Raw genomic sequence first — 14,636 nt, forward strand, 5'->3', positions numbered from 1 at the left:
GGTGCTTGCAGGCCCTGAGGAACGCCCGGGGTGCTCGGGTGGGCTCATTTACATAAAGTAATTATCCAGGATTGCAAGGGAACGGCGGGGAGAATTGAAAAAAGGACACCAATGACACCAATGATAGAATCCCTTTAATGTAAACAAAAAAGGATGGGAATCGTGGCTGTTTTTTATAATGACCCTTGTAGATGCAAAGGAAATTATGACATTTTGGGTCTTGTGCTGTATATGGGCCTTGTGAAAAAAACAGAAGTTAAATAGTATAGGAGTGCAGATGTTTTGTACAGCGTGCCAATTTACTATATGCGCATTAGAATGATAATGCACAATGCCTGACCAAAAATGACTGAAGATTTGACCTTCTACATAAAATTAGACCGGTCCTCTAGCACTCTGGTACCAAGCTGCACCAAAGGTATTGCATTAAATTGTATAAACAGTGTGCGAGTAGCATTAGGATAAACCCACAGGTTTCGGGTGTATAATGGAAAAGACACAAGAATTGAACCCCCAGAATGTCCCCCCATCCTAGGAGTTAGTGAGAAAATTACGTGGGATTTGGTACATCCACGGCTGGACCAGGGTTATCCATCACCTCTACATGGTAAACTATATATTCTATTCCAGCATCCAACTCTAAGGCTAAGGCCCCACATAGCGAAAATGAAGCTTTTTGTTGCGTTCTTTCTTAGCCACAGCCAAGAATGGATACAAGAGGGATGAGAAAGATATAGGAAGTTTTTATACGTCTCCCTTTTGCTCAATCCACTACTGGGTTTGGCTACCCCCCCCCCCCCCCCAAAAGGAAAAAAAAAAAAAACATCGTGCACCAAAATCTGGAAAAAAAAAAAAGCTGCATTTTCTGCAATATAGGGTCTCAGTCTAAAGGGGTTCTCCAGGCAAAAGATTTTTTATTTTATTTAAAAAAAAAAGGTCTGTTAGTGCTATTAATGCAAATATCTAGAGATGAGCGAATACTATTCAAAACAACAGTTTCAAATAGCACGCTCCCATAGGAATGAATGAGGCGGTTAAGCAGCCGGAAGCTGGCGGCGGCTATGTCCATTCAATCCTACGGGAGCGTGCTATTCAAAACTGCCGTTTCGAGTAGTATTTACTCATCTCTACAAATAACCCAAAAAATAACCAATTGTGCTTCTGGGTTAAACCCAGAGGAACATAATTATTCTATCAATCAATTTAACAGTATAGCACCATGAATATAGCTTATTTTTTACTACAGCAATATAAAATAAAAAAAACATGCCCATATAAAGTCCTCCTAAAACAGATTCAGATTCAGAATAGTTTGAATTGACAAATATGCACAATCACATGGCCAATTCTCACACAATGCATGCAAAAAGAGTCATAATTGCAGTAAATAAATGTCATACTTAGCTATATCAATCCAAAGGCAAAAAGTTTTTTTCCAATGCCAGAGTCTGAGTACACAAACCAAACTGTGTGACGGTCAGGAAAATAAATGGTTCAATCTCACCAATTTCACATATGAATAGCAGTCCTTCTTGTCCAAGGAGATAGGAGCGGGTGGTGTCCACTATCCAGGGATCTATTTTGCCCTTACTAAGCCGATATTCCTCACCTCCAAGGATCCGCTAGCCAATATAAACTCATATATAATAGGCTATGACTAAGGGGGCTGTACTTATTCTCTGAAACGCGTCAGCCTTTCTTGGCATTGTATGGAGGTTCATAGGACCTTGTGCGTTTTTGTTTTTTTTGAATGTTATGTAAATGTTGACTTGACATATTAAAAGTAACATTTTAATGGAGTAACCGAATGCTGGATTTTGTTTTGCTGTCTTCGTTTTGCCTCCAAGCTGAGAAGGGTCCATTATCCGTGCAACGGTTATACTCTGCAAGGATGGTGATGTTTTTCATATTCTGAAGGATACTGTGAGTGGGCTGTATCCCTCCTCTTCTTATTTTCCCCCTTTACATTGACTGTGGAATTTCTGTTTATCCTGGACAATCGCTTTAAGTCCCTTCCTTTCAGAGCAGAAGAGATGTCTTTGTACTGACCGCAATTCATAGAAATGGCAGCTCCCCTGACCCTGTACTAGTCACTGATACGCCCACCTCCAAGCCAGACTGCATCCTGGCCTACATGGGAAGGGTTGGACTAGTGCCATGCATAAAATTAAGGTATGGTATAAAAAGCTAGCTGTGCACATTTTACAAATGGCACTGTACAACTCTTTGTTGTTATTCCACTGTGCAGGCAAAACAGGAAGATTCCTTCATTTTCAAGAGATGGTCAACAAGGACCATTTTAAAGGGCAACATTTCCCTAATGAAGTCCCCCAACTGACGATAAAGAAAGAATCAAAAAAGATGCAGTCTACTCCGAAATAGGAATACAAAACACCATTTATCATTGTGAAACCTGCTCTGCCTCTGCATTTATTATTTATTTTGCTTACTTGTATAGAAAACATACAGAAAGTATATTGGAAAACTGTATTACTTTTCATTACACAAATTATAATTTGCTGTAACTGGACAAACCCTTTAACTCATTTCCGACATCTGACTTAATCCTACGAGGGGAGTCCAATGTATTCTCGGTATAGGTATGAAGGAAAAACCGTAAATTCTGAATAAATTTTATTTTTCAATGTAGTCCCTCATAACCTCAATACACTTGTTTGATCTGAAAACTAACTTTTCAATGCCCTGTAAAAAATAATTTTCCTCTTTGTCCAAAAAATGTGCGTTAATTGCCGCCTTCAGCTCTTCATTATCGGAAAAAATGCTTTCCACGAAGATCTTTCTTGAGGTTGGGTTACAGAAAGTAATCACTGAGGGCCAGGTCTGAGCTGTAGGGTGGATGGTTGATTTCTTCAAAACCACAGTCTTGCACAACCTTGGCAACATGCCCTGTGTGAACTGGTACATTATCATGGAGAATCAACACACTTGCAGTCAATTTTCCATGCCTTTTCTCTTTAATTGCTTCCCTCAAATTACGCAGAGTGTTTGCGTAAGATACGGCAGTAATACTATGAACTTTTTCTGTGTACTCAATCAGTAAAATTCCCTTTGAGTCCCAAAACAATGTGGCCGAGTTTTCCAGCTGATGGAGTGACTTTGAACTTCTTGGTGGCTGCGCTCCTTTTTTTTGCCACTGCTTTGACTCCTGCTTGCTCTCAGGATCATAATGATGAGCTCACATTTCATCTCGGGTAACAATCCGGTCGAAAATACTCAGCGGATTTTCACCACAGAGCTCCAAAAACTCCCTACAGCACTGAACTCACACTTGTTTCTGAGGCGCGGTGAGCATTCACGGCACCCATCTTGAGCTGGCCTTTGACAGGTTAAAATGGTCATGAAGGATAGTATGAATGGTACCCACGGATAGCTTAGTCATTTCTGCTAATATTTTGACCTTTATACGAGCATCTTCAAGTGCAAGTTTCTCAACAAATTTCATGTTTTCCTCAGTAGTGGCACTAACCGGCCCACTGGCACGGGAGTCGTCTTCAATGCTTTCCCCCACCCTGTTTAAACTCACTTGACCACTTTTGAACGGTGGATAATGAAGGAGCAGAATCTTGATAAACAGCCACCATCTCTTCGTGGATGATTTTTTTGGGTTTTCCTTGTTTTATAAGGAATTTTATCACAGCGCGATGCTCGATTTTTTGCAACATTGTTGCTTCAGTCATTCTGGCTGTCTTTCTCCAAGGATACCTCGAAAAGTAATGATCATAATGAATTAAAAATTTGTATTTATACCCTCAGGGAGTGTCATTTGACATTGAGATAGTTTAAAAACCTTCATCATTACTAAATCACCCCAATAACGAGAATACATTGAACTCCCCTTGTACAACAGCTGTTGGGTACTTGAATATAGAAGCTGCTAATTCACTAAGTGGCTGCCATATCTGCTGGGATTCTGCTGTATTATATAGCAGAGACCCAGTATTAATATCCGCAATCTGTGCCCACGCTGATCACATGCATTAAGACTCCTAGCACCTTGGCCAAGCTGACAGAGATGCTGTTTTCCCACCAGCACATAAGCCCCGCTATTTTGGTGTGGATCGCTAGACCCTGGAACGAAATCCATTGGTTTGACAGCCGGGAGCCTACTGAAGGCTCCCAGGCTTGTCTGGCATCCGCTACATGTTTGTTTGGCTTAGGATAGGGTCAATGTGCAAGTACAGTTTACAAACAGACCACTGTTAATATGAAATTGGCAAAAGGAAAAAGCCTATACTTACACTTGTGAGCCTTCAGTCCTTCAAAGGAAACAGGTGCATACTCATAATACTCATACTCCCACCTGTAGTCGGAGTTGGATAGTTCTTTATTGGACACTCTACTTGTATTTACACCTTGTTCAGACATATCTTACCTATGAAGACAATGAAGGTTACTTGTATTCACTCTCATCGTTTAATGAACTGCCTCTCTGAGGGTGCCGCCATACAGTGTCCTAATAACTCCGCTGGTGCAGGGGCTGCTGATGCTTTCACAAGTGAGGCTGATTTCAGAATATTTACATTACTAACATATGGTTTTACTGTTACTGTGAGGTCTAATGAGAAATAGTTGGAACTAACTAATTACTAATAAGCATGGCAGTGGAGTTAAAATCTAAAAATGTTAATGACTCCAATTTCAAATTAAAATTAATTTATATGGTAATATATTGTAATGCATAACGTGTTATAGTTGGACTGTGGAAAAATTGAGAAGTTGGTGGTTTGGCCTAATGACTCCACAACCTTAAGTTACTAAGTGAAAGTACCAACACGAAGTTGCTATTGGAACACCATCTGGCAGCACCATATGTTCTGTTACTAAAATCATCACTATTTGGATTTTATTACCCGAAATAAAGACAGTCTAATAATCATCCCACTGATGGATTACGATCATTAAGTATTCACCTATTTAACTGTTTTGAGATATGCCAAGATAAATGGCTCATGACGTATGATGCAAAGATTTGGAAAAAAAAAAAAAAAATATATATATATATATATATATATCTATATACACACACAACCACTATGACGCAAGAGCTTTTATTTTTTCAAAGTTGGTCATCTTGTGCGACTACTCTTTAATTATCTCAAAATAGGCAAACAGGTGAGTGAACACATCCGTACATGGGCAAAATAAAAGCCAAGTAATGTAGCTACCTAAAAAAAACTTATCACAAAAACAAAGAGGACCACTGGTTTCAGTATTTTTCATAAAATACATATGCACTTTGTAAACCTCTTACACTTGGTTCACACCTGTGCAACTGCCTCTTCACTTGTCTTCTCCCAGCTGGGGTCACACTTCAATGCCTGTGCAGTCGGCTCTGCCATCAGGCCTCACACAGAGCCGCCTGCAAATGCAGGCAGACATTTTTTTGTGGCTGCTTACGCGAGTATGCGCAGTACGCTTTGTAGCGGCCACAAAAAAATGGCCACAGGCATTTGCAGTCGGCTCTGCGTGAGGCCCGATGGCAGAGCTGACTGCACAGGCGTCGAAGTGTGACCCCAGCCGGAAGAAGACGAATGAAGAGGCGGTTGGTGAAGAAGATGGAGGCGTCGCTGGAGAGAGTTGTCTCGCAGCATTGGGGACGCCCCTAGTACTGTTTGAGCGCTGAGGCCCTCCCCCAGTGCTGCGAGAGAACTCATTTACATACCAATAAAAAACGGGATTTTAACTGAACGGCGGGCTGGAGACGACTTCTAAAGGTAGGAGAAGAATAGCCTTTCTTAAGGCTATTCTGACGTGTTAACGAGAAAAAAAAGGGTTTTAATGGTAGAATCCCTTTAAAAATTGTCCACTGAGACAGAACAGGAAATATGAATAAGGATGAGTTTAGACAGTGGAGCAGATTGTACTGTGTGAATAGGTCATCTATATTAGATTTGTAGGGGTCGACAACCTGGACCCCTGCAGATCACCGGTAGCGAGGCAGTGCGGGAGAGCTGTGCTGCTCACTTGCCGTACAAACTGTAGTCATACAGACTATAACAGTGTAGCGTATCATAGCAGCCACTTTGGAAAACAACACACAAACAATGGAATGCAATCATGCACATCAACTGTTGTAGGCAACTTCCCAGATACGTAAACTGCATTACTAAGCCATATGCTTACGTAGAAATTAAAGTACATGTTCTTCATTTCATTTTCAAAATTGCTGACCTGCAACCAGGAGTGTCTAAAGCAATGTGAGGCATATAAATCATAAGCTCCTGTTACTGACCTGGCAGAAAATATCTAGGAGATAGACAGATCCTGCACATAATGTGCAAATCACTAAGAAGTCCAACCACATGTAGCATCAGAGGTCCTAGACATGTAAGCTAAAAACATGGTTTTTATGTGTGTTTGTCAGATGTTTTTATCACATACAGAAATATAATTGCAATCATATTATGAGTAACAAAAGCTTATATTGACAGTTAGAATGAGTTAATGCAGCAAGTCAATATTTGCAGTGTTGACCCTTCTTCTTCAGGATCTCTGCAATTCTCCCTGGCATGCTCTCAATCAACTTCTGGACCAAATCCTGATTGATAGCAGTCCATTCTTGCACAATCAATGCTTGCATTTTGTCAGAATTTGTAGGTTTTTGTTTGTCCACCCGTCTCTTGATGATTGACCACAAGTTCTCAATGGGATTAAGATCTGGGGAGTTTCCAGGCCATGGACCCAAAAGCTCTATGTTTTCTTCCCTGAGCCATTTAGTTATCACCTTTGCTTTATGGCAAGGTGCTCCATCATGCTGGAAAAGGCATTGTTGATCGCCAAACTGCTCTTGGACGGTTGGGAGAAGTTGATCTTGGAGGACATTCTGGTACCATTCTTTATTCATGGCTGTGTTTTTAGGCAAGACTGTGAGAGAGCCGATCCCCTTTGCTGAGAAGCAACCCCACACATGAATGGTTTCAGGATGCTTTACAGTTGGCATGAGACAAGACTGGTGGTAGCGCTCACCTCGTCTTCTCCGAATAAGCGGTTTTCCAGATGTCCCAAACAATTGAAAACGGGATTCATCAGAGAAAATGACTTTACCCCAGTCCTCAGCAGTCCACTCCCTGTACCTTTTGCAGAATATCAGTCTGTCCCTGATGTTTTTTCTGGAGAGAAGTGGCTTCTTTGATGCCCTCCTTGAGACAAAGCCTTGCTCCAAGAGTCTCCGCCTCACAGTGCGTGCAGATGCACTCACACCTGCCTGCTGCCATTCCTGAGCAAGCTCTGCACTGCTGGTAGCCCGATCCCGCAGCTGAAACACTTTTAAGAGACGGTCCTGGCGCTTGCTGGTCTTTCTTGGGTGCCTTGGAGCCTTTTTGCCAACAATGGAACCTCTCTCCTTGAAGTTCTTGATGATGCGATAGATTGTTGATTGAGGTGCAATCTTTCTAGCTGCGATACTCTTCCCTGTTAGGCCATTTTTGTGCAGTGCAATGATGACTGCAGGTGTTTCTTTAGAGATAACCATGGTTGAAAAGAAACAATGATGCCAAGCACCAGCCTCCTTTTAAAGTGTCCAGTGGTGTCATTCTTACTTAATCATGACAGATTGATCTCCAGCCCTGTCCTCATCAACACCCACACCTGTGTTAATGGAGCAATCACTGAAACGATGTTAGCTGGTCCTTTTAAGGCAGGTCTGCAATGATGTTGAAATGTGTTTTGGGGGATAAAGTTCATTTTCTAGGCAAATATTGACTTTGCAAGTAATTGCTGTTAAGCTGATCACTCTTTATAACATTCTGGAGTATATGCAAATTGCCATTAGAAAAACTGAAGCAGTAGACTTTGTAAAAATTAATATTTGTATCATTCTCAAAACTTTTGGCCATGGCTGTAGAGATGAGTGGAGGACATGTAAAGTGGTAGATATCACTGTGCCTTCAGTGGGGAACTTGTAGTTCTAAAGTAAGATTCCCTGTCGTCATACCAGCAGCACAATGTGGGGTATTTCTGCCCCTATGTGCAGGTAGGACAGGCAGAATATTTAATCAGCAACTAATTAAATATACATGACTAGGCCCTATGAGGGGTCACAGAGACACCCCCACACACACGTGTTTTTTTTCTTTCCTGTGGACGGTGGGACAGGTGGGGAGGACTCTATCTGGAGGGTGGATACTGCGTCAAAGTTTGCCCTTTGCGCTCTCCCTTTTGAGCCAGGAAAGCTTTCTCCCAGTACCCGTCTTTCCCTCAAATGGTGGATACACCTGAAAGACGGAAGGTCCTTGGTCTAACCAGTTTGGACCCTGTTGACAATGAATGCATCCCAAACGGGATGGGGAGCCCATTTGGACGAGAGGACTGTTCAAGGTCAATGCAGCAGCATGGAAGTTTGCTCCTCCAATCTGAGGGAACTCAAGGCTTTACTTCACTTCGCCCCACTTCTCAGAGGGAAAGCTGTCAAGGTATGGACGGACAATATGACTTCAGTATTGTACCTGAACAAACAGGGAGGAACCAGGTCCAGAACTCTCCTGCAAGTGACAAATCTAATTTTTTCCTGGGCAGAGAAGAATCTGACCCAGCTATCCGCGGTTCACATCAAGGGCTCTCTGAACATAGTAGCGGATTGGTTGAGTCGAGGTAGTACCGTATCAGGAGAATGGTCTCTCAATCCAGAGGCGTTCCATCAGATTGTCCAGATGTGGGGTCTTCCAGAAGTCAACCTCATGGCTACCCAACTCAAAGACAAGGTAGAAAAGTTCTTCTCTCTGTATCAGGAGGACAATCCCCTGGCAGTGGATGCCCTATCCATCCCTTGGAGGTTCAGGCTGGTATACATATTCCCTCCAATTCCCATCATACCCAGGGTACTGATGAAGATAAGACAGAACCAAGTCCAGGCGATTGTTATAATCTCATTCTGGCCGAAAAGGACTTGGTTCGCCCAGCTCATACAGATGGGTCAAGGCGTATACTGGAGGCTTCCCCCTCTCACAGACCTGGTCACTCAAGGAGGACTATGGTGCCAGGATCTGGTGAGACTCAACCTGACAGCCTGGTGGTTGACCAGCCCCTATTACTAAATAGTGGACTGTCAGAGGCCGTCGTGAGGACTCACGCCCATGCCAGGGCAGAATCTACCAACAGGAACTATCTCAGGATCTGGGAAATCTTCAAGTGATGATTTTTTTCTAACCCCCGATGGGGTCAATTTTGGACTTCTTACAGGACGGCCTCGACAGAGGGCTTGCCTCTTCCACACTGAAGGTTCACGTGGCAGCCCTCTCTGCCTATCTGGGGAGGCGTTTAACTCAACATCCTTAGGTCAGTAGTTTTCTAAAGGGTGCAACGAGGATTAGACCTGCTTTGTCAGCTCCTGTTCAGCAGTGGGACTTAGGATTGGTCCTATCGGGACTCTGTGACTCTTCTTTCGAGCCACTGGAACAAGTGGACTTTAAATTTTTTGGCCTACAAGTTGACCTTCCCTCTGGCCATTACTTCGGTTAAGAGGGTGGAGGAGCTTCAGGCCCTGTCTTCTGAAGAACCCTACACCTCCTTTTTTGAGGATAGGGTACAACTTTGTTTCTTGCCAGAATTCAGGCCTAAGGTGCTGTCTCCGGCAAATCTGAACCAACTGATTTACTTACCAGTTTTCTTTCCAGCTCCCTCCTCTCCTGAGGAGATTAGACTCCATTCCCTTGATATAGGTAGATGCCTGCACATCTATCTGAATTGTTCGGGTTCTTTCAGAAGGTCCGATAACCTCCTGATCAATTTTGTTGGAAGCTTTAGAGGCCAAAAAACCTCTAAGGCATCCATTTCCTGTTGGGTCAGGGAGATCATCAAGTTGGCTTTCTTCTCTCAAGGTTTTTCTCCTCCAGCATGCCTAAGCCGATGGACTACAATGACTACCGACCCGTAGCACTGACATCCCACCTGATGAAGGTCCTAGAGAGACTGGTCCTGACACACCTACGCCCCCTAGTGAGCTCCGCTCTGGACCCCCTCCAGTTTGCCTACCGGCCGGGCATTGGGGTAGATGACGCCATCATCCACCTTCTTCATAGAGCTCTCTCTCACCTGGAGAAACCAGGGAACACTGTGAGAATAATGTTCTTTGATTTCTCCAGTGCGTTCAAGACCATTCAGACAGAGTTACTGAAGGAGAAGCTGAACCTTGGTGGAGTGGACCACCACCTGTCCAACTGGATGCTAGACTACCTGACAAACCGCCCTCAGTATGTGAGAGCCCAGGACTGTGTGTCTGACACTGTGATCTGTAGTACAGGGGCACCACAAGGTACAGTTCTTGCCCCATTTTTCTTCACACTGTACACTGCTGACTTTAGGCACAACTCCTCCAGCTGTTACTTACAGAAGTACTCCGATCACTCTGCTATAGTCGGCCTTATCACTGATGGCGACGATAGGGAATACAGAGACTTAAATCGGGTTTTTGTTGAATCGTGCCAGCAGAACCAGCTCAGGATTAATGCTGGGAAGACCAAGGAGATGGTGGTGGACTTTAGTAAACGGAGAGGTGCTCCGACCCCGGTGGAGATCCAGGGGACATGCATTGAGATAGTCAGGACCTATAAGTATCTGGGTGTGCTCCTCAATAATAAACTAGACTGGGCTGATCACCTGGAGGCGCTGCACAGAAAGGGCCACAGCAGACTCTACCTGCTCAGGAGGCTGAGGGCCTTCGGAGTCCAGGGGACACTTCTTAGGGCCTTCTTCAACTCTGTGGTTGCCTCAGCCATCTTTTTCGGTGTGGCCTGCTGGGGGAGCAGTATATCAACCAGGGACAGAAATAGACTTGACAGGCTGATCAGGAGGACCAGCTCTGTCCTGGGGAGCCCCTTGGACCCAGTACAGGTGGTGGGTGACAGAAGGATACTGTCTGTGGTGACCTCCATGCGGGAGAACAAATCCCACCCCATGTATGGGACCCTGATGGGACTTGGCAGCACTGTAAGTAACCGTCTGCTTCACCCCAAGTGTGAGAAGGAGCGCTATCGCAAGTCCTTCCTTCCAACCACGACCAGGCTGTATAATCTACATCAGACCAAGCGAAGATCACTCCGCACAGAGAACTAGTGATTATGAATGTCCTCCTTCTTTCTTCTCTGTTCCTAAGCTGCTATGGACTCCTAGTATATCTTTCTCAGCATATGTGTGTCTACTACTTCTGTAATATTTACTGTGTATTATCATGTATCTGTATTACTATGCAGCTGAAACATACTGAAATTTCCCCACTGTGGGACTATTAAAGGATTATCTTATCTTAAGTGCACACTACGAGGGCAGTCTCCACGTTGTGGGCAGAGAAGAGGTCCATTCCATTGGAACAGATCTGCACTACAGCTTCCTGGTCCTCTTCCAACAACTTTGTGAAGCACTACAGGCTGAGCTCTCGTGCTTCGGACGCGACCGCCATCGGGCGTTCAGTCTTGAGCTCCGTAAGTCGAGGAAACACTCCCTAAGGGGATTACTTAACATCTCCCCACATTGTGCTGCTGGTATGATGACAGGGAATGGTGGATTATGTAGATAATCTGTTTTCCCTTAGTCATAACAGCAGCACAAAGCTTCCCTCCCTATCTTATTGCATAGTACTGTTGTATTAACATGCAGGGGGAGGTCTTTGTGCCCTCTTATAGGGCCTAGTCATGCATATTTAATTAGTTGCTGATTAAATATTCCGCCTGTCCTACCAGCACACAGCAGCAGAAATACCCCCACATTGTGCTGCTGTTATGACTAAGGGAAAACAGATTATCTACATAATCCACCATTCTCCAAACCTTGTACCAGTATCTGCAAGTGTTTATGCTCTGAACTGTACAAAGAAAGTGTTTTAGCTGTGTATATTTTAAGGTTTGCTAATGCTGATGACTCATACATTGATATGAAATGATATTGATATTATATTACATATACTACTTTCAAGTTAATGGCTACTGCTGAGTTACACGCTAGGATGGAACCCCTCTTAAAGTTAGAGTTGAATTACAGCAATATCCTTAAGCAACGCTCTGTAAATCAGCTTGGCATGTAACCCCTGCAATACTGTTTCTTTTCTAAGCACCTTAGGACTTTGATGCTGTCAGTGAAGGCCACTGCGTGCATTCCAACAAGCTGCAATGAAATTAATGCCAAACCAATGTAAAGTTTATCTATGCATGTAAGTGCTTATTCAATTACAAAACACAATGAAGAATGGAGGAATATAAGAGTGCTAGCACTAATGCATAGATGGCGATACAACAGGGCACGTGGCTGCTGCAGAGTGGGATGCTTGCTGTTACTAATCAACCTGGGGTAGTTGGCAGAATCACAAAAGTAAGTGGAAACAAAAATGGCAGGAGAAAGATACTGCATTTCTGGCCAGTGTCACAGTATACCAGTGAAGGCAGTATCAGTACCACATGTGTAGCCGCCATTCCAATTCCTGTAGCAGGTGTAGGAATGGGGCTCTGTTTATACGTCAAACAAGAATTCGGTCAGAATGGACAAAGTAAGTTAGGATCCTGGGTAGAGGAAGTTGCCAGTAGATGGCGAGGTGTGGTGCATTCTGGCCCATGTATTGTTCCCTTTTTATAGAGCAGTGGTTGAGATGACAACCAATTAATGAGAGACATGTAAAGTGATGGAAGCCACATCCTTCCACAGCTGTACCTTAAAAATGACCTTTCACATCCTCTGGCACCCGCAATTTGTGGCACATCTTTGATCACATGACCACCCCAGGAACATAGGTAATTATTCATTTTTTTGTAATACAAGTAAATTAGATTTAAGTGGGGAAGGGGGGGGGGGGGGTAGTTTAGGGGAAGAATTTGAGTTTATCCCAAACAACCTGTTTAAGTTTTTCAGTCTATAGGTCTATATGAGTATAGTTCCAAGGGGGTGGCGGCTTCATGCTTATTTGACCAAAAAATAAAAACCTTGTCCCTCCTGTCTACTTCCTGTCTCAGCTAGTGCTTTTAGAACTTGGAGGCCTGGATATAAGATACCTTGAGATGAGCGAGTAGTACTCGATCGAGTAGGTATTCAATCGAATACTACGGTGTTCGAAATACTCGTACTCGATCGAGTACCACTCGCTATTCGAATGTAAAAGTTCGATGCAAAACCAGCACTGATTGGCCGAATGCTATACAGTCGGCCAATTAACGCTGGTTCTTCTCCTACCTTTAGAAGTCTTCTCCGTGCAGCTTCCCCACAGCGTCTTCCGGCTCTGAATTCACTCTGCCAGGCATCGGGCCTGTGCAGAGCTGACTGCGCATGTCCGCTTGTAGTGCAGGCATGCGCAGTCGGCTCTGCCCAGGCCCGATGCCTGGCAGAGTGAATTCAGAGCCTGAAGCCGCGGGGACGCTGCACGGAGAAGACTTCTCGGAGGATCCAGCCCGACCCTCACTCATGGACTTGGTAAGTATAATTTGATTGAATGTTGCCTACCCCTGAAACTAGCATTCCCCCCCCCGATAGACTATAATAGGGTTCGATATTCGATTCGATACTCGAAAAGAATATCGAACCTCGAACATTTTACTGTTCACTCATCTCTATTTGTAACAGGTTATTCACCTTTTTATTCCTATTATTTTATAGGACTTATCACTCTGGATTTGTCATTATAAAGTTCTACACTCACCGGCCACTTTATTAGGTACACCTGTCCAACTGCTCGATAACACTTAATTTCTAATCAGCCAATCACATGGCGGCAACTCAGTGCATTTAGGCATGTAGACATGGTCAAGACAATCTCCTGCAGTTCAAACCGAGCATCAGTATGGGGAAGAAAGGTGATTTGAGTGCCTTTGAACGTGGCATGGTTGTTGGTGCCAGAAGGGCTGGTCTGAGTATTTCAGAAACTGCTGATCTACTGGGATTTTCACGCACAACCATCTCTAGGGTTTACAGAGAATGGTCCGAAAAAGAAAAAACATCCAGTGAGCGGCAGTTCTGTGGGCGGAAATGCGTTGTTGATGCCAGAGGTCAGAGGAGAATGGCCAGACTGGTTCGAGCTGATAGAAAGGCAACAGTGACTCAAATAGCCACGCGTTACAACCAAGGTAGCCAGAAGAGCATCTCTGAACGCACAGTACTTCGAACTTTGAGGCAGATGGGCTACAGCAGCAGAAGACCACACCGGGTGCCACTCCTTTCAGCTAAGAACAGGAAACTGAGGCTACAATTTGCACAAGCTTATCGAAATTGGACAATTGAAGATTGGAAAAACGTTGCCTGGTCTGATGAGTCTCGATTTCTGCTGCAACATTCGGATGGTAGGGTGAGAATTTGGCGTCAACAACATGAAAGCATGGATCCATCCTGCCTTGTATCAACGGTTCAGGCTACTGGTGGTGGTGTCATGGTGTGGGGAATATTTTCTTGGCACTCTTTGGGCCCCTTGGTACCAATTGAGCATCGTTGCAACGCCAAAGCCTACCTGAGTATTGTTGCTGACCATGTCCATCCCTTTATGACCACAATGTACCCAACATCTGATGGCTACTTTCAGCAGGATAATGCGCCATGTCATAAAGCTGGAATCATCTCAGACTGGTTTCTTGAACATGACAATGAGTTCACTGTACTCCAATGGCCTCCACAGTCACCAGATCTCAATCCAATAGAGCATCTTTGGGATG

At 44.0% G+C, this 14,636-nt stretch overlaps 1 protein-coding gene across 1 annotated transcript in view; it reads right to left on the bottom strand.

The window, feature by feature from the left end:
- The window catches only part of MRAP2 (melanocortin 2 receptor accessory protein 2), a 48,984-nt gene that overhangs the window by 22,685 nt on the left and 11,663 nt on the right, over positions 1–14,636 (bottom strand). Inside the window, exon 2 of the mRNA XM_075269532.1 lies at positions 4,260–4,393. Within this exon, the coding sequence (XP_075125633.1) occupies positions 4,260–4,386 (127 nt within the window). The 5' untranslated portion in view covers positions 4,387–4,393. The remainder of the gene's footprint in view (positions 1–4,259; positions 4,394–14,636) is intronic.

The sequence above is a fragment of the Leptodactylus fuscus genome, chromosome 3 (assembly GCF_031893055.1).
Source record: "Leptodactylus fuscus isolate aLepFus1 chromosome 3, aLepFus1.hap2, whole genome shotgun sequence".
NCBI classification, from domain to species: Eukaryota; Metazoa; Chordata; class Amphibia; order Anura; family Leptodactylidae; genus Leptodactylus; species Leptodactylus fuscus.